Source organism: Dromiciops gliroides, chromosome 3 (assembly GCF_019393635.1).
Source record: "Dromiciops gliroides isolate mDroGli1 chromosome 3, mDroGli1.pri, whole genome shotgun sequence".
NCBI lineage: Eukaryota > Metazoa > Chordata > Mammalia > Microbiotheria > Microbiotheriidae > Dromiciops > Dromiciops gliroides.
The window spans coordinates 475,692,760-475,714,511 of NC_057863.1; the positions used below are offsets into that span (position 1 = coordinate 475,692,760).

Below are 21,752 nucleotides of genomic sequence, written 5' to 3' on the forward strand. Positions count from 1 at the left end.
CCCTACACAAGTCTTAAATTTTTTTCATTATCTTATATAAATCTCTTGTTATTCTCAAGTGTGAATTCAAGAAATATTCTACTATCCAAATATACAACAAGAGATTTACTTCTATTCAGTGCATAGTAACTCTTTCATACAGTACTTCAAAATTACTATTAACATGTATGTGTTCTTACTTACCAACCAATTTCATCTATATACTTATTTTTCCAGGACTTAGTACAATCAGTATGACATCAATTGTTCAAATTATGATATAGATAGTTACTGACATGGGCAGCTAGATAGCAGAGTATATAGAGCACCAGCCCTGGAGTCAGGAGGAGCTGGGTTCAAATGGGACCTCAAGTATACTTCCTAGCTGGGTGACCTCAGGCAAATCACTTCACCCTATTTGCCTCAGTTCCTCCTCTGTAAAATGAGCTGAAGAAAAAAAATAGCAAACCACTTGAGTTTCTTTGCCAAGATGGAGTTCATTTTTGCCCAAATGGAGTCATGGAGAGTCAGAAACAACTAAGATGACTCAACATCAAGAACAAATGGTTACTGACCATTTATTTAATTAAGTAATCGAAGTCAAGTTTATTGGCCTAAAGTGTGTAGGCTCCATTCTTTCTTTTCTTGTTTTAAAAGATTGGGACATTTTCCCTTTTCCCTGCCTGCTGCAACTTTCTTAGCAGCATGGTGGAAAGAGCACTGGCTTTGGAATCAGAGGGCCTGGGTTCAAATCATACTTCTCTCACTTGTGTAATCATGGGCAACTCACTTATCCTCTCTGGCTTTCATTTATCTCATCTTTAAAATGAGGGTTGTTGGATTAGATGGCCTCTAATGTTCTTTCTACCTCTAATTGTGTGATCCTATATGGTCTTTTGATCACTGCCAACTCAACATCATCAAATATGCCAGTTCTCTTAGTATCCCTGGATGTAAGTTATCCGGCTTGTGACTTCGGACTCATTAAGGGCAACTACATGCTCATACTCTCTCTCTCTTTATCATGGACATTAATATTTGATTAACTACTTTTATACTCTTCTTTCCTGTCCAGAGATTATTCTCCAAGGAAGAAGCAAATTAAGAGCCAAACAGTTCCATCTTTCCCCCATTTAGGTATGAGATGTGGTAATCCACTTTATTAGGGGCATTCCATCCCTGGCCAAGAGCCTGTGTTTGGGACTGTGGTAAAAAATCCCAAACTCATTCTCAGATACTGTTCCTTTATTTTTAGATAGCTATATAAATGCTATTAGCATTTAGTTATTATTATTGTTATTATCATTACCAATGAGTAATTCACTTCCAGAAATCTGCCCTTTTCTTCAGAAGCCTTTGCTTTCAATAAGCAGTAGTAATGAAAATACCATCTGTGTTCCTAAGGTCACCTGTTTTTTTCCCAAGAATTCATAATCTCTTAGCAGAGATTTTTACATTCCTTCTGGCAGCATCATTTTGTGTCAATGTGAATCACCAGAAATGGTCAAATAATCTGCATACATGATTTGGAAAGGCAATAGGCCTCTCTACTGAAATACTGCCATCATCAGGGGTTCTTTACCTTTAAATATATGAAAAAAAATACTCTGCCATTTTGTAGTGCCCTTCTTCCAGAAACCACAAATTTATGAACCATTCAAATTAATACCCAAATACTAACAAGTACGAATCATGATCTTCATCCTTAAGAAATGTGTGATTAAGTTGAGAAGATGGAACACAAAACAGAGCTAATCAGATCATCCAACATACTGTGCTTGTTAATAATGATAATAGCTAACATTTATATACTTATCTAAGATGAAAGAGATAATATTCAAGATTAAGTTTTGGATAGCACCGTTATGCTAATTGATTTCAGAGGAAAGAAAGATTATCTTGGGCTTGGGTTTTCGGAGTTGGCTTCTGGGTTGCCAGACTATAGTGTATAACCAATAAGCAAATCCAGAAGTAAAGGGCAGCATCATGGAATTTCATGATAGTGTAATGGGGTGGGAACATTTGCTAAGGGCAAAACCTAAGGAGTAGTGCTGGAGAAAAAAGGAAAAATTAGGGCACTTTGGGTAAAAATGGCTGCAGTGTCTCCTTTCCCAGTGTTTAATTTGCAACTGACATTGTGAGATTTAAAATTGGATACTAGAGTGGGGAGGTGAATGGACTGGTACAAGGGCATTCACCTCCCCAGAGTAAAGAACCACAACATGAAGACACTAAAGTGAAGCACAGGGAAACACTGATCTCTAGAACTATTTTAGGACTATGAGATAAACATATAGTGCCTAGTCATGGTTTAGCTAGAAGAAATATGGATTTTGTTTTATAACCATGATATAAAAGTGAGTGATCTCACTGATAGAGATCCTCCTTTGGACCAGTGGGGTAGTTTATAGAGAACTCAGAGCTCAGAGGATGGGCAACCATTGATGGATGGCAAATTGTACTGTTGGAGGGAATTCTTTTTTTTTTTTTGGAGGGAATTCTTAAATTGTTGAGATCACAGATACATTTGAGTAGTCCTCACATCAGACAGGGGTAGGCATTATGGTTATGTTTTAAAGAGAGGTCAGGAGAATGATGAGATCCAAAGTGACTTATTCAGATAGAAGAACTGATGATTTTGATTCTTTCCACTATTATCTCTAATTGAACTTCTTAGGTCAAGTGTAATGTTTCTGATTTTATCTTTAAACTCTGCTTATTAATCACCTATTGCAAACGTAACTATTCTACATTTTTGGGCTATTCTGTGTGGTGAGCTCTTTTCTATTTAGACTCATGTGCTCCCGTCTTTTCCCATTCACATGAAGTATGAACAAAGTAGACACTGACCCAACATTGCTCTTTTTTTATGAAGTGACCTATTTTGGTTTGGCCATTTAAGCCTAGAATTTCCTCAAGAGCAGGGCCTACTTGTTACCCACTTATTTTTATAGAGTAACCATAGATATCTGAGCACCTAAAATTGGTAGGAGTGCAAAATCACAGAAAAAAATTTATTTAGGTATTACCCAATTTATGAATGGGTTAAGTTTTAAAAGCTCACTTGTAAGCCAAGTCATTTGCTCAGAAAATACTCAGAATTCATTTTTCAATAGGAACAATGTTATAAATTGTAAAGCCTACAATTCTAGCTGTGATGTTTAAAATCTAATGTGTGGTCACCTTAAATTAGAAAAGCTTTAGCACCAGTCTTTGGGCATTAAACATTTATTAAAGTATATTAGGAATTAGCAGAGAGAGAGAGAGAGAGAGAGAGAGAGAGAGAGAGAGAGAGAGAGAGAGAGAGAGAGAGAGAGGAAAAACAGCCTTCATCTAGCTATCTAAGAGAAAGAAAGCATTCCTCCCATTCACAGCCAGTTCATGAACGAAAAGACTGTGCTCCTTCGCCACTTATCCCAGGAGCCCCCTGTGAAACAGGAAGCAGGGCTGTCCACACACACAGCTCCAAGCTAACTGTCTGGTAACTTTGAGTGACACAATCCTCAGGCAGCAGGCACAGCTTCTGGTCGCCAATCTAACCTTCAAAACCCCAGAAAGGTCACCTCATGCTTTCTCCTTAGGGCAGAGCTTCCTTGCAATGTCTGTCTCAGCAGGTTGGTGGTGCTCCAATTCTCACAAAACAGTGGCCAGTTTCCCAATCAACAAACTCCATAAGATACTTGAACATAATACTAATAGTATTATTTCAACCATTCCTAATGACCACTTATAGTTCAATTTCTACTTGAAAATTCATTCTAAGTTTCAATACATCCTAAGCCAGCATTTTACTGACCCTGTATGGCAGCAGCTTCCTTAGAAGCAGTGTAGGGGTGATAAGTTGCCTCAGGGATGAGGTTGATATCCCAGAGCACCAATAACTTATTAATGCCCTACACCTGTTGGATTGGAGAAATTGGAGAAATCACCTCTCTCAGTAAATTACTCCCCAGATGTTTTCAACTAGCAAACAAAGAGCAGTTGTCCCCATGGGGGAGCAACTCTCTTTCCATTTCCACCTCCCATCCCTACATGATAGATATATAGATATATAGATATATATATATATATATATATATATATATATATTTTTTTTTTTTTTGCAGGGCAATGAGGGTTAAGTGACTTGCCCAGGGTCACACAGCTAGTAAGTGTCAAGTGTCTGAGGTCAGATTTCAACTCAGGTCCTCCTGAATCTAGGGCTGGTACTTTATTCACTGCGCCACCTAGCTGTCCCCATGAATGGTTTTTAAGTACAGTATTTATACATAAGCTGGGGTCAGGTGGGATGGCTTATAAAAAATAACTAATGTAATTGTTTTTAGATCCTAGTAAATTCATAACAGAAAGAAAAAAGGCTAAGAATTATCCTAAAATCTTGCTCCTCCCCATCGAAAAGACATTCTTCTCTGATAAGAGGAAACACTTATAAAAGGATGTTAGCTGCTGAACCCATGGAACTCCTTTCTTTCTTTCTTTCTTTCTTTCTTTCTTTCTTTCTTTCTTTCTTTCTTTCTTTCTTTCTTTCTTTCTTTCTTTCTTTCTTTCTTTCTTTCTTCCTTCCTTCCTTCCTTCCTTCCTTCCTTCCTTCCTTCCTTCCTTCCTTCCTTCCTTCCTTCCTTCCTTCCTTCCTTCGTTCCAGTGATCTAAAAGTCTATGCTACTGACTTTTAGGAACTCACAAAGGCTTGGGGTACACTCCATCTAAGTATTTTTAAAAACTCTATTTTTCAAGTACCCACTGCTGTCACCATAAATAAAATAAAATGCACTTTTGACACTTAAGACACCTCTGGAGAAACCATTCAGTAATGTGCAGACAGTTACTTCCCTGAGGTGTGACTGTACATTTCTCTTTGTGTATGTCAACACTCATCATGAAGTCTCAGCTAGAATCATTTTGGTCACCCTTAAAAAGTCACCCTTAAGCAATTCTTGGTATTGGACCTACCTGGCCTACTTTCCTTGGCAAATTTACAGAAGCCATCTTGAGCAGGCATAAAAGGTCAACATAGAGTGCTTGTGTGTAAGCTTAAAAAAAAAAAAGTCTGTCATTGCTCTTTTTAAAGTCCAGTCAGGAAGGAAGGGTGGAATTTTCAAAAAACCTGGCTCCCTCAGCTCAGGAAGGGAGGAAGGTCTATCCACCCTGTTGGTTGCTCCACTCTTTCATTTACTGGAAGAAAAGCCAGTGGTGAGATGAATCCCTGCTCTGTGCTGCAGCTGGCTGAAAGGGAGTGGGCCGACAGACAAACCTGTCCTTGTTGCCCTTAAATGTCACATCCTTCCATCAAAAATGAGCTAGGCCCCATACAGTTCAAGGATATAAGGGCTGCAGAAAGCACAGAGCTGTAATCCTGGTGTGCACAGGGCCCTCCATGTACTTTATGTAAATGTTTTCTTAATATTTCTTTTGGCATAATATATATAAATACACTAAATGAAACTTTTCTTCATGCTGTTACCTTGACATTAATTTTTCATAAGCATCTTATACTGGGTAAATGAAAGAAGGAAAAATTCACACTATTTTAATAATCACTCTTAGGAGACATTCTATAGTTTATATTCCTGAGGCCAATTTGATCTGAATGGTGCATTCATGTGCACTTTTTAATGCAACTCTACTGATTCTTGGTTTAATTTCTCCTCCTGCCATGGATATAAACCCTCTTGCAGGTAGCTATCACCACTGTTTTGCACATATCATGTCATTTTACATTAGGATTCTGTTTCCATAGAAAATATGAATTAAAATATAGGCCACAGAGGAAGAATCAATTATCTTCTCTGCTAGGGCTATGATTACTACTTTACTACTTGGGACTGTTTTTCCTTTTCAAAAACTTTTATTCTAGTCATATGGATATAGATCTGGGAATATCATTTTTACCACATACTTCCTGAATAGAGAGGGAATACATAGATTTTTCAAAGAAATGAGAAAAATGAGGTACACCCAAGTAAGAGTGGAAAATAAATGATCTGAAAAGATATAGAAATAAGCAAAAATATCCAATCAAATGTTCTGGAAATCACGGAATACATATTGGGAAACTCCATGGGTCACAATGATCTATTGCAACAGTAAAGTGTAATACAATGAAGATATATTATTTTTTCCTCAAAAGGCTTAACTGTCACATAGCATCCAGGAAAGATCACAATTTCCTAACACATAAATACAGGGCCTAAAGAATAGAGATTAAAAGTAAGTTCAGTAAGGTTCTATCAAGTTCATGTAAGATGAGATTTTTTCAGATTCTCCCCAAAGTTTCTACTTTCTAGAAAAGGAACTACGCTCTTCCCTGCTGAATAAGGTATCACCAACTGAAATTTTAAAATATTCTTTGTATGTTCTAGGCTGTTGAAGTATTAACTTTGCCGATGAATCAAATGCTTTGGAGATACAAACTTTTATGGCACACTGAAAAATGGCAGACACATAATTAAATAGCCTTGATCCTCTGTTTTTCCTTCTATCCCTTCTCTCCAACTGTGTTAGTTGCCTAGGTAGGGAAGTTAGGGAAGTAGGTATAGCTCCATGCATCAGAGATTAAATGCTCACCCAAAATAAGCACAAGCAGAGCAACAGAATCACTGGTTTTTGATGCTAGAATGTATTGTTGTAACCAACTAGTCTAATTCATATCCAAAAAAGAATCCTCATTCTGGGACAGCTAGGTGGTGCAGTGGATAAAGCACCAGCCCTGGATTCAGGAGAACCTGAGTTCAAATCCAGCCTCAGACAGCTGACACTTACTAGCTGTGTGACCCTGGGCAAGTCACTTAACCCTCATTGCCCTGCAAAAACAAAACAAAAGAATCCTCATTCTAACACATCTGAAAAGTGGTCATCCAGTCTTTTCTTGAAGACCTCTGATCAAGGGGAGCCCAATACTTCCTGAGGCAATGCATTCAATTTCTTTATAGAATATCCATTCGGAAGTTTTTCCTTAAGTTGGGTCTAAATCTGCCCCTTTGCATCTTCTACTTATTGCTTCTAGTTCTGTCCTCTGGAGCCTATCAGACTTACTTCCTTTTCCATATAATAAATAGGCTTTTAAGTACCTGATGACAGCTGTTGTTTCCTGAATCTTTACTACATTAAACACCACCATTTCTTTCAACCCATCCTTAAGTGACCTGGACCCAAAACCTCTGACCATCCTGGTTATTCTCTTTTGGATATATTCCAATTTATCAATGGCCTTCCAAATATGTGGTGGCAAGAATGAAACTAAATACTCCAGATGTGGTCAGAGCATGGCAGGGTACAGTGGAATTATCAACTTGTTCCTGGAAGCCGTCTTAATGAAATCCAAGGTTGCATTACCTTTTTTTGGCTGCACAATTAATCATATTGGGAATGTAGTCATTTTGACTTTTGTCCTGCCACTGGACAGCAATGATTCAGAAAGAGAGAGAGTGAGGCTGATGACTCTGTACAACTCTGCCGCCCTTAAATCCAGGTCAGGCATAAGACATCACCCATAATGTCACTGGTCCTCTTCAAAAATGAAGGACAAACAACTGTTTCAGCTCTCTCCCCTGGTTTTCTCTCTCCCCCTCTATTTGATTGCTGTTCTATGCACACGGTTGCCTTCTGATCTACTTGGCCACATCCAGGAAATGAGTTCTTTGGTCTCTGGACATTTTGAGATCATGTTTGGAGGACAAAGTGTTACTGATACCTTCACTTAAAACAAGATCTCAGCTCCTCCCCCAACTCAGCATAAACTGAATGGTCTTATCTCCATGGAACCATTGAATAAGGCTATGCTGGGTAAGATAATTCTCAGTTTCAACTGTTCCATACATAGACACACATATGTGGGTGTGCCTATGTATAAATAAATATATGTGTCTCTATATAAATACACACATATATGTTTACTTTCTATCTGCAGCTTTGCTTGGTTTCAACTCAACATGCCCCTCCCAGTATAAACTGATCATTTCAGATCTCATCAACTTGCTGCTCACTTAGCCATGGATGCTCAACATCTTCCCACCTCCCTCAACCTGCTCTCCCTTCTGATTGGAGGCTTGGAGGGTGGAGCATTAAATTTTACTCAGTGCCTTCCTTTACAGAGGGCAGAACCTACACTTTGCCCCTCACTGTTTTCCATTTGCAGCTCTGCCTGGTCTCAGCTCCACAGAACAAGATGCTGGGTATCCCATGCTGCACCCCACTCTCACCATTTTCCAGTTTCCTTTTGTTCATTGTCTTTTTCTATTCGATTGTAAGCTTCTTGAGGGGCAGGGATAGTTTTTCTCTTATTTGTATCTCTAGCACTTACCACAAGTAGGCACTTAATAAATATTTATTGAATTTAATTGAATGTGTTCTTAATTTATCTTTCTAGCATTATTTTTCTATCACTCCTCTGTAGAAACTCACTAGTCCAGCTATGTTATTTTATTCATTTTCCTTTGAACTTTTCAACCTTTGTGCTGTGAGATTAAAAATTGGATATTAGATCATAAATCTCCCCTACTTAACCTTTCTCTTAATTTATCTCCCAGACTAGTAAATGTTTTATTGTTATGGTAGTCACAAGGTGATGTTGATTAGAAGGATAGGAAAGTAGAAACAATACAAATCGTCTTAAGTCTAAGCTTAGTCTATATTCCTTATAAAAACTCACCCAAACCTAAAGGCCACCTTTGGAGAGAGCGAGACCATCCGTGCCGCACAGTCAGGAGCCCCTGCCAAGCCGGCAAAAAGCCCCACTTCTGTTCTCTCCACCCCGGAAGTCAAGTGCATCGCAGGCCGTCTGACGTGCGCAGCAGGCGGACTGTTGGTCTCCTCCCCAAAAGGGTGGTCCTTCAAAAACTGGCGTCTTTCAGTTATCCTAACCGACTGTTAAAAACCTTTCATATTTTTTACCACAGTGCTTTTGTATCCTCATGCAGAATGCCATCCTTTCTCTGCTCCACCATTCATTCAAAAACCATTTAAGTGCCTGCTGAATGCAGTACATTGTTCTAGGCACCAGAAGAAGTGAAATACTGTGATATGACATAGTCCCTGCCCTTATGTGGCTTACAGTATAATAAATACATTGGAAAGTTGCTAAATTAAATGCTCTGCTGAGTTTTAGGGGGAAGATGATTACCAACCAGAGAGGATCAGGGAAGATTTCATGAATGAGGGGGCATGTGGCCTGAACTTTAAGTCTGAGCAGGATTTCAACTGGTCATCAGAGGGGAAGGTATTCCAAACACAGGAAAGAACATCAGATAAACAAGTACCTCTGAGCTAAAATATACTCAAACCACGAAAACTCCCCTGTATTAGTGGCCCTGGACTCCCCTGACCACTATAATGCTTGGGAGATTCTGAGACTTGGATCAGGGTGCTTGAGCAGCAGTGTCTCCCTTTCCTTTTTAGTTGTGGAGAGAAAGACACAAAAGAGTTGAATGCATGTTCAGCAGGTTAGAGAGTGGTTCAGTTTGGCTGGAGTATAAAATGTACATGATATGAGAAGACTCTGGAAAGGCAAGGTGTTGCCAGATTCTGGAAGGTTTTGAATGTCAAAGGAATTTAAATCCAATCCAATCCACATTTATTAAGTACCTACTATGTGCTAGGCACTATATGCCAGGCAATAAAACTAACTGCTTTGTTGCTGATGAGTTGTTTTTCATTCTGACTCTTCATGACCCCAAGTTGTGTGTGCAAGTGTATGTGTTGTGGCTTTTTTTGGGGGGGGCAAATATACTGGAGTGGTTTGCTTTTTCCTTCGGTTCATTTTACAGATGATGAAACTAATGCAAATGGAGTTAAGTGACTTGTTCAGGGTCACAGAATGTCTTGAGGCCAGATTTGAACTCAGAAGATGAGTCTTCCTGTGTTCTATCCACTGAGCCACCTGGCTGCCTGTGTTAACCGATAGGGATACAATTAATAAAAAGAAATCTGGTCCCTGCCCTCAAGGAGTTTATAATCTAATGAAAGGAGATGACACATAAAAGAAGACAGAAAAACAATGGGGAGACTAAGGGGTACGTGTTCCATGGATTTGAAACCAAGTGGAGCATCAGATGCAGAATAGAGTGTGAGAGGGAAGAGACTACCTTGGAAGGTAGTGAGTTCCCTCTTCCTGGAGATTTACAGGTCACCTGTAGAGAGAGGATTCTTTTCCAGGGATGGTGAGAGATAGATCAAAGGTGTTGACTATGCAGCCTAAACTAGATTAAAATGTAATTGGCGAGGGGGGGTGGTACAGTGCAGCTAGGTGGCTCAGTGAATAAAGCAGCAGCCCTGGATTCAGGAGGACCTGAGTTCAAATTTGACCTCAGACACTTGACACTAGCTGTGTGTCTCTTGGCAAGTTACTTAACCCTCATTGCTTCACCAAAAAAAAAAGAAAGAAAGAAAGAAAGAAAGAAAGAAAGAAAGAAAGAAAGAAAGAAAGAAAGAAAGAAAGAAAGAAAGAATATTCTGGTAACTGCATGAAGTACAAAATGAAATGGAGAGTGAAGGTGGACATCTGTACAAATTCTATAAACACCTTTACCCTAAGTCAGCATACAAACTGCCTTAGCTTGATGAATTTCCTCCTCCTGAATTATTATAGCATCTAGCTGTTTACACTTTCAGTTGGCAATTAATCACACACTTCCTTGTGGCATCTCTCCTTTTGTAATCCTGAACTCTTAACTAAAGCTTCCGCTGTTATTTACTTTCATGACTTTGTCTCTTTTTTCCCTAAATAGGCTATCAGCATCTTGGGGACAGGGACTATCTTACAATGCTCTATATCCTTTTGTGAGATTTAAAATTGGATATAAGAGCATTAAACTCCCCTTTAACCTTTCCCTTATATATCTCTCATACCAGTAAGAGAAAGAAACCTCTGAGCTTTAATTAGCTTTTATTGTTTGGGAATCAATTAGCCAACAAACAGGTGATACTGATTAGGGAAATAGTAAAGTAGAAATACAAATGAATAGTCTTAGATCTAAGCTTAGTCTATATTCTTTTATAAAACTCACCGAATCCCAAAGCTACCTCTCAGGCGTCAAGCGCGTGCTGCCACTGAGGACCAGAGCCAATCACCCTAACATGCCACACCCCATCAAACCTGAGCCAGCATGTGTGTGCTGAGAGTGAGAGAACACTTCCGTTCTCTCCTTATTTTTAAGCTCGAGTCCTGGAAATCTCGCATGCTCGGCCACACTCTCCTGGGCAGCAGCAGGCGTGTGGCTGTTCGTCATGGTCTCCTCCCCGAAAGGGCGGTCCTTCAAAAACTGGCGGTTAAATTTTAGTTAAAAACCTTAATTTTTTTACCACATTTTCCAGCACCTGGCACAATGACCGTTACATAGCAGAGCTTCAAAATATATCTGCAGACTTGATTGATATCAGCAACATCATTTTATAAGCAATTCTAACAAGCTTGGTTATCTATTTCCTCAGCCTTCAGAAGATCAGAAACAGCACATTAGTGTGGATGGTGGGGGTTGGGTGGGGAGGAGGGAAGAAGGTGCCCTTTAGAGACAGACACTTTTACAACACTGAAGAATGACAGCCAACACTAAAGGAGAAGAGAGACCTATAAAAAGCAGGCACAGAACTATAAAAATACAGCAGCCTGAGGTTATTTACCAGAGGGGCCAACAGCTGTATAGACCTTAATAGCCCCCAAGAGCATCACAGTATTTCAGCCCAGTGCAATAAATGATGTCCCTAATGATAATCCTGAGTCATCGAGAAAAGGCTAGATAGTGTTGTTCCGTATCTTTAAAAAAGAAAGGCAGGAAAACAGTTGTGACAGTCTGAAAAATCTTCATTTTGGAGCCTCTCTGAAGAGTCATAAGCCTTGTAGGTGACAGATTGTCTCTGTTCTACACATGACTCTTCCTGCCTGCCACCCCAGTCTGTGCCCATTTTCTAGAATTATTCTATGCCAAAAATCATGCTAGAAATATCCAGACCTCTGTTATAGTCCATGGATTCTCACTAGCCAATCCTTAGGGCTTCCCTTGCCTCTGACAACAGAGATAAGAAATCAGTGAGATTGCTGGAGATATCACACCTCCCTATAAGACACCTGGGTTTTCTCTGAATTGCTGAGCTGCATCACTGAAGAATTCAGGCCAGGGAACCAGGCATCCCAATTACTGAACTTGGAGGAGTGAAAAGAGATTGGTAGGAATTCTTCCACTTGAGTACTATAGTGGATGGAATGCTGGAGGTGGACTCAAATTGACCTCGGACACTTAACCAGTTCTGTGAACCTAAGCAAGTCACTAAACCTTATTCTCCGTCATCTGTAAAATGGTGATAATAACAGTACCTACCTCTCAGGGTTATTGTGAGGATAAAAGGAGATTATATTTGTAAAGCACTTTGAAAATCTTAAAGTGCTGTAAAAGGCATAATAATAATAATAACAATAATAGTAATAAATAAATAAACAAACAAATAAATAAAATAAAAGTGACCAGATGTTCCAGACCTGGAGAGTAGCCTCTCACCAAACTATTAGTGACACTCCCTTCATTTTTCTGCTGTGGCTTGAAGACCATATTGCACATAAAAGGATAAGGACAGTTATGCTTGAGCACTAGAAAAATCTACCTGTGATTAGAAAAAAAAAGGGCAGAGAATCTGAAGATACAGCTGTAAGCTCAGCTCTGCTCTTGCAATTATAGGTATAGCTCTGCAAATACAGTGAGCATATTCTTACCCACCCCTTGTGTATTTAAGCTCTGCCAATCATCATAAAGCACAGATGTGCAGGCTGCAGGCACTATTTAACACCAATCTAAATATCTAACAAAAATATGTTTTACATGTCAATTAGCAGTTACACCATTGAAACAGCAGTCCCAAAGGTCACCAGTAAGTTTCTTTTTAAGAAATGTTTTTTATTAAATTTTAGTTTTTCAATTAATAGCAATTGATTTTCTTTTCCTCGCACCTACCCCCATTGATTAAAAAAAACAGAAAAAAGAAAAACAAAATACTTGTAACAAACATGCATAGTCAAATGTAATGGTGTTTGGCACATACTCCAGACCCTCTTTATACTAGAACAACAAATTCCCACGTTGGCCATGTCCAAATATATGTGAACATGTGTATATATGCATTAATACAGATGTATATATGCATGTATATTTATATGTGTATAGATATAGCTATATATGTGTATATGTATGTGTGTGTACATATACACACACACACACATATATATATATACATATATATACATACATACATATAGGTGTGGAAGTGTGAGGGAGTGTAAACATCCGCATACCCCCAAATCTACACATTTAAAATTCTGCACCTAAATTAAAAAAAAAAGAAAAATAATAATAATTAAAAAAAAGAAGATAAAAAAAAATTCTGCACCTAGAGTCCATCGTCCATTTCCCATCAGCTCCACTGCTTTTGGACTTCTTTGGAACTCTCCATTATGCCTTCCTTCCTCAGGATACTCATCAATGGGAAATCTCATTATGCTGCATGACTGAATCTGCCCTGGTACTCACATCTCATCAGCAGCCACTTCCCCTCTGATTGGAGTCTTTGATTGGAGGGCAGGGCCATGGGCTCCAGGATGCAGTTTTTATCCCCCTTTCCAGTTGGTACACTAGGTTTAGACTTGCACAGAACTCTTCATCATGCACTCCTCTCCCTTCTCTCCTCACCTTTTGGCTTCCTTTTGTGAACTGTCTTCTCCTGATAGATTGTAAGCTCCTTGAGGGGAGAGACTCTTGTTTTTATTTGTATTCCCAGTGCTTAACACAGTGCCTGGCTCAATGGAGGTACTTAATAAAAGTTTATTGACTGTCAGGAGGTGGGTAACATGCTTCATCATGAGTCTTCAAAAACTGTAGTTGGTCATTGCATGGCTTAGAAGTCTTAAGTGTTTCAAAGTTGTTTCTATCTACAATTTTGTCATCACTGTACAAATTGTTCTTGTTCTGCTTTCTTCATTTGGCATCAGTTTGGACAATCTGACCCAGGTTTCACCACCACCAAAGACTTTCTCATTGCTGATTTCAGTGGTATTTTCTCGGTCTTCATTTTCCTTGCCCTCTCTGAAGCATTTCATAAGCCTGATCACTCCCTATTTCTTCCAATACTTTACCTCCTCTTAGTTTCCATGACGTATTATTCTTGATTTTTACAGGATGATAGGATTTAGTGTTGAAAGGGATTTAAGAGATCATCTCATTTTCCAAGAATCTTGGAACCTGAGAGTTGGAAGGCAGCTCGGAGGTTATATAATCCCACCAACAGGGAGAGACCTCCTTTCAAATCAAATGAGAAAACATTATAATATTATTATTCCAAGCTGAAATCAAACCATTAAAGCTACTCTTTGGTCATTTAACCAGTTTAAAATCCACAGAATTATACTATTATAAAGCTTATACTCTTCCCTCTTATCCGTGAAAACAGCATGAAAGATATCAAATGTTTCACTGAAATATAGGTAAGCTATATCTATGGCTTTTTCTGTGTGATGCAGTTGTGGAAAATTTACAGAGTGCCTTGGAGAGCATCTCTCCTGGGAAAGCCGAGGAGTTAACTTTTAGGAGTCACAATGATGTGTAAGGGAAGTAAGTACTTTGAAGAGACTTCGGAGAGTGCATGGAGTGTTCATTTTGTAACTGGTTCCAGTCTATTAGCCACATAGTGGATAGAAGGCTTACTGATTGACCTTAGCTGGTTTCCTCCACGTTTCTCTTAAGGGCCTCAGTCTTTTCAGCTACTCTGTTCATTGTTGGACTCCACTGATGGCAGAATTCCAAAGATAAGTCTTCATAAGGTCAGCAGACCCTGAGAAATAGGGCTCGATCCTGGGCCTGTGTTTGTTATTTTTCTATTCTAGATGATGAGAGTGGAGTCTCCAACCTTGTAAATTAAAAAAAAAAAAGGCAAGAGGGTACCTAAGGAATCTTGGAGTTAAGGGTCCAGACCAAGTTTTGTTGTCCAGCATATCCGCCCAGAGGAGCGAAGAGTGACTTTTGGGAGTGACCTTGTGGACACAGGTCAACAGAAGCTGAGATGAGCATTCATCCATTAGTAATAGCATACCATCCACTTGGTGGGACTAACATTATATAAGAATTGAATTAAGTTTAGCATCTATAACTCCCAGAGAAGTGGGGAAGGGTATGTCTCTGAGCTTTCCAAGGGGAAGTGTTCATATCTTTGTTCTTAATACTTCTTTAAAATAAATATATAATTGTAAAATATAATTTATATTAAGTGATTGAATGGAACTGGTAGCTAGGTGGTGCAGTGGATAGTGGACCAAGCCTGGAGTTAGGAAGACTCATCTTCCTGAGTTCAAATCTGGCCTCAGACACTTACTAGCTGTGTGACTCTGGCCAAGTCATTTAACCCTGTTTACCTCAGTTCCTCATGTGTAAAATGAGCTGTAGAAGGAAATGGCAAACCACTCCAGTATCTCTGCCAAGAAAACTCTTAAATGTAGTCATGAAAATTTGGATACAATTGAAATGAATTAATAACAACAGTCACTAGGATGTGGTTAGTGATGAAGCACAGGTAGTAGGCATTTGAGTTGACAACAATAGAGGAGAGAGACCTCAGAAATCTCTCAGAGTACCATAAAATAGAGGTATCAAACATACGGCCTCGGGGGCAGGAACAAGATTAAAATGTAATTGGGAGATATTTAACGAAATAAAATACCAAAGAACATAGATGATGTTAATATGTGGTTTTCTAAATTAACGTGCACCCACCTGGATCCTTATGTAACATTTAGTGGCCCCTGTTTTTGAGTTTGTCATCACTACCCCAGACCCCTGAGAGATGTGGGGTACCTGGTTCTAGGAGTAAGCTATACCTGAATTAGTGATTAGTCTAGTGATCCCATCAAAAAAAAGTAATTAGATGTATCTATTATCATACATTCTTTTGTTCTTAATGTTGAGTTTCATTGATATCTTTTGTTTTTACATCACATTTGTTAGGGTGGTGTCAAAATCACCCCACCATTATTTTAGGTCTGATACATTTACGGGTGAGAACATGTCTTCAACAAGCAATCAATCATGAGACTTGAACTAGGTATGAAAGATCATTGAAAGCCTTCAGATAAAGTGAGGCAATATTAGACAGGATGTCTATTTTAACTGATTGAGGGATTTAGTTACAGCTTATTGGTCCTACATAAAGCATCAAGTTAGATGGAATCAAAGAATGCCAGAAATTGGGGTGAGTATGGCCTCCTGGCTAAGCCCCTTGAGAAAGAGCCACAGAGGTGTGATAGGAGAAGGGGAAGGAGAAGACTAAGTTTCAGCCTTGGAAGTTTTGACAGGTCTACAGGATGTTGGACTCTCTTTCTTCCCACTGGTTCCCAGTGGCACTTTCAGATAAGTTGACAGCAGTGTTGGCATTTGGAGCCAAAAACAGACTAGTCACATGCTGAAGTGTAGTGAGCCCCATAAATGGAGAAAAGAACTTCCAGCAACAAGGAACTGTGAGTTACCCCTTTGCCACATGTTTTCAAAGCTTGAGCCCACTTGATCCAGGAATTTAAATATACTTGTGGGGAAGTATGTTCCAGACTTTTGGGGGGAGGTTTATATCAACTGTTCTTACTGTTCCACTTCAGTAAACACCTCTTTATAAAATGAAGTAAGATAAAATAACCACACCCCCCGACCCCCCAAAACCCTACTTAAGGCTAGCTAATTAAAATATGGTCATCTCAATTGGTAATCCTTTGCGGTATGATGGGGAATACACCAGTGGGGACTTGAGCCAATGGCATTACAAAATTCCTCCAATTCTCGGGAATACCTCTAGAACTCTACTTTTGCAGCTTTCTCTGAGGTCCCAGCATCATCTGTGAGTTGTGATGAGGATCTTTAGAGTACAGCATATATAGGTCACATATTTATTTCCATATTTCCAACTCTACTATTCAGCAAACCTCTCCTTACAACAGAGATTAATGATGATCATTGCATTATAATATTGTTTGAGGTGTCAAAGTCCTATTCCTCCTTCATTCCTACATTTTCCATTATTTCCTTTAAGATTCTAGACCTTCAAATGAATTTCTTCATTATTTTCTCTACTTATATAAAGTAGCCCCTTTGGGATTTCTTTTCTCAGACCTATATGATACTGTAAACAGAAGGAAAAAATACAGAGCTGAACAAAGTACTGTAGGAGTTTGGTTTGAAAGACATGGTATCAGCAGAACCAGAAGAACATTATACACAGTATCATCAACATTATGTGTTGATCAACTGTGATAGATTAGATTCTTCTCGCCAATACAATGGTACAAGAGAGTTCCAAAGGACTCATGATAGAAAAGGCTCTCCAAATCCAGAAAAGAACAAAAAAAAAGAACTGTGGAATATGGATGCTGATTGAACCATACTATTTCTTTTGTTTTTGGTGCTGTTGTTTCTCTTTTTTGCTCTTATTCTTCTCTTATAACATGACTAATGCTAAAATATGTTTAATGTTATTATATATATATATAAAAATATATATACATATATATACACACACATATATGTATGTATATATGTATGTATATATGTATATATATGTGTATATATATATATATATATATATATATATATATATATATATAAAACTTATATCAGATTACCTCCTGTCTAGAGGAGGGGGGAGGGAGGGGAAGGAGGGAGAAAAATTTGAAATTGGAAATCTTATATAAACAAATGTTGAAAACTATCTCTACATGTAACTGGAAAGACATGGTATCTTATTAATGGGATATTAAACATCATACATATGCTCGCTATCATGTGGTACTATTAGACTGAGTGCCTACTACGTGCCGGGCATCTTACAAATACTAAAAAATAAACCATATTCTAGGAAACAGAGAAGTTATACATAAATGTAAAAAGACAGAAATATTAAATATATACTTTATAGAACATAAAGTGAAAATAGAAATTAATACATGTAAGTGAAAGATAAAGACTTAATGGAAATTTAATAAGTATTATTCAGAATAATGAGTGGTTGATGAACAAATCAGAGAGACAAGAATCATATGAGAGAGAATGGAATGAGAATATAAAACCAAAATTTTTTGTTACTCAGCAAAAAAAAAAGCATCTCTCAGAGGGAAAATTATATTTTTAAACTATACATTAACACAATAGAAAAAGAAAAGATTAATGAACTGAATGTGCAAATAAAAAGTCTAGAGGACCAATAATTTGACAAACTTAAAGTAAGCACAAAGGAAATATTGAAAAAGAGAGAAGAAAAATTGCAATAGAAACAAAAATTACAGAAATTACGAACAAGACACAAACTGCTTCTTAGAAAACACTAAAGGAATCAATAAACCCTTAGCTAAGCTTATTTTAAAAAGAAAAGGAAATCTAATTGCCAAAATTAAAAAAAAAAAAGGTAAACTCACAACGGAGAAAAAATAAAAATAATTATTAGAATAACACTAGATCTGAGGGGCAGCTAGGTGGCACAGTGGATAAAAGCACTGGCCCTAGATTCAGGAGGACCCGAGTTCAAATCCGGCCTCAGACACTTGACACTTTCTAGCTGTGTGACCCTGGGCAAGTCATTTAACCCTCAGTGCCCTGCAAAAAAACCCCAAAACAAAAATGAAAACAGAATAACACTAGATCTGATTATATGCACTTAAAACTGTGAGTTTAGAGGAAGTAGATGTTACCTACAAAAATATAAAATACTTATATTAAAAAACATACTACAGACATTAAACAGCCCAATTAGAAAATGAAATTGAACAAGTCATTAAGGAACTCTTCCCCTCTCCCCACCCCACAAAAAAAAAACATGGTCCAGAAGGATAGAGGGCAAAATCTATCAAATATTTAAAAAGCAGTTAATACTTATTCTCCATAAATTCTCAATAATTAAGGAAGAAACAGTCAACCAAATCTTATTTATGAGACAAATGTGGTTATAGTACCTGAACCAGTGAGGAAGAAGGCAGAAAAAGAGAACTATAGGCCAATATTATCAGTGCATATTGAGGCAAATTTTTAAATAAAATTAAAGCAAAAAAGACAAAAACAACATAATAAAAATTCTTTACTCTGGCCAAGTCATCTTTTATCTGCCCAAGTGTTAGCTTTTCTCTAATCATGCAGAGTACATGGTTCTTTCATATTTAGCTGCTGCTGCTATTTGGCAGCTGTTCAGAGGCTTGTTTATAGAGTGTGACACTTGGTGGTTTTGAATATTTTGAAGATTTGACACATTGCTAGATGTAGAGGCAGACTGAGCTTGATGAAAATCCCACCTCAAATACTTAGTATTTTAGTATGACATCACGAGGTTCTTTTAGAACCTCAGTCCCCTCATCTGCAAAATGGAATAATAATATTTGAACTATAGTCTTCCTAGGGCTGTCATAAGGAAAGCTGTTATTGGAGCCAGACTATCTACCTTCTACAGTTGTTCTCTTTAACTTATAATGCTCTTGTTTTTAGTCTTTCAATTATCACTGCCCTTGATATCAGTAAACTGGCTTTTATAGCCAATCTAATAATAGCAGAAATAATGATAGCTAGCATTATATAGTTCTTTAAGGTTTGCAAAGCACTTAGCACTTTTTATGTGTTATTTCATTTGACCTTCAAAACAATGCCAAGAGGAAGGTGCTATTATTAATCCCTGTTTTACAGATAAGGAAATCAGGCTGAAAGAAGTTCTGACTAGCTCAGGATCGCCCAGCTAATAATAAGTGTTTGTGCCAAGATTCAAAATCAGTTCTTCCTGATTCTAAGTGCAGCCCTTTATCTACCTAGGTTTCTTTTGCTTCCTTTGGTAGATAGATTGCCTGAGTGCTTATATATGCTTATGAGCATCAAGTATTTTTTAATATCAGAGACATTTACTTGCATAATGTATTTCAGGATACTATTGGGATGTCAATAAAGACTAATGACTTTTATAGAGCATTTTAAAATTTGCAAATTTCTCTCTGCCTCTGTCTCTATCCCCCCATTATATTCAATCAATAAACATTTATTAAGTGCCAGGCACTGTGTTAAGTCATCAGAGATACAAAACCAAAAGTCAAACAGTCTACTCTAGCAGGAGGAGCTAACATGTTCATATGTAGGTAAACACAAAATAGATACAAGATTATTTTGAGGGGAAGTTATGAGGGGTTGGAGGGGCTAGGAAAGGCTTCATATAGATAGTGATGCCTCAGCCTTGAAGAAAACCAGAGATTCTTAGAACCAGAAGTGATGAGGACATTTACTCCAGGAACGGAGCCAGATGATCTAGAGAATAGCTATTAATTGTGCTTTAAATATTTGATAGAATTCAACTGTTAATCCACTTGGACCAGGATTTATTTATTCATCCATCCATCCATCTATCTATCTATCTATCTATCTATCTATCTATCTATCTATCTATCTATCTATCTATCTATCTATCCATTCATTTATTTATCTAGCCATGTATTTATTATTTATCTATTTGTTCATTCATTCATTTGTTTGTGGTAATTTCTTAGTGACTAATTTTATTTCTGAGTTTGGACTGTTTAAGATTTCTAAAACATGTTTGATTAATATGATTATTTTATACTTTTGCTGGTTACCATTTCCCTTAAATTCTCAGGTATGAGAGTATATAATTGTGTCTAGTTTAGTCTAATCATTATTTTCTTTCTTCTCTATCATGAGTTTATCTTGTTCATTTGAAAAAAAATCAGGTTAGCTCAGAATTTAATGATTTTGATGGTCTATTCTAAGGGCAAATTTTTAGTTTTGTTCATAATTTTTGAAATTTTATTTTCTATTTTAATTATTTTTCTATTCATTTTCAAAATTTCTTCTTTTGTGTTTCTTTTGAGTTTGTTAATTTGTGGATGAAACATGAAAACTATGATCCATTTGGTCCCCTGAACAAACACATGGTTAATATGGCAGAAGCCAAGCCAACTCCTTTAGCATTAATACTGGGATGTTCTAAGGTATATGGATAACCAGAAAGGGAGGGAGATTGGTTATGTAGTGAGATAGAAAACATTAATGGAAAGCATGAGTGGTTTATTGTCCTTGAGGTATCAAAAGGAAGGGAGAAAAGTCTCAAGTACGCCACAGAGCTCTTCTATGGAGACTTTATGGGGGAACCACCCCAAAAAAGGGCAAGAACATCTCCAACATGAAAGGGTTTAGAGGAACTATGATCTCAATCAGAGGAAGGAGGACACAGACTAGTGAAAACTGTGGATCCATAAAAGTATTAAATATCCCTAACTTCCTCTGATGACTTCTTCTGAGAGGTTCAATAGCCATAACCTAAAAGCCGATTCATCTTTGGCTTTTTCACAACACTAGAGTTTAACCAATACTAGGACATTAAATAAGTTCATTATCTTCTTTTATTTGTTCTTTAACCTTCCTTAGTTCTGCCATCCACAAATTTTGGGATTAAATCCTCTAAAGATCTAACCTGGATATCTCTACAGATTTTCTAGTTCTTCTGCTCTGGAAATGAGAAAATTGATCAGACATCATATTTCAATGCCGTTCATAGAAGCCCATTATCATGCTTACTAAATGAGCAGCTAGGATTCTCCTTTTTTTTAAAAAAATATGAAACACACTGCAGAATAGTATACACTTACTTGATCAAATTGAGGGTCTTCTCCTCGCTGAAGAGATTTTGTCAATGGCTTTTCCTTAAAAAAAAAAGAACACAGATAAAAGTTATTATTAGGGACTGATATTTTATAGTTATAGTGTTTTATATGGTTGCTGAGC

At 37.6% G+C, this 21,752-nt stretch overlaps 1 protein-coding gene across 9 annotated transcripts in view; it reads right to left on the reverse strand.

Moving 5' to 3' along the window:
* Positions 1-21,752, reverse strand: part of FRY (FRY microtubule binding protein) — a 570,040-nt gene that overhangs the window by 211,774 nt on the left and 336,514 nt on the right. For all 9 annotated transcript variants that reach the window (XM_043997434.1, XM_043997432.1, XM_043997428.1 and 6 more), the window contains one exon: positions 21,617-21,670. In XM_043997434.1, coding sequence (XP_043853369.1) covers positions 21,617-21,670 — 54 coding nt within the window. The remainder of the gene's footprint in view (positions 1-21,616; positions 21,671-21,752) is intronic.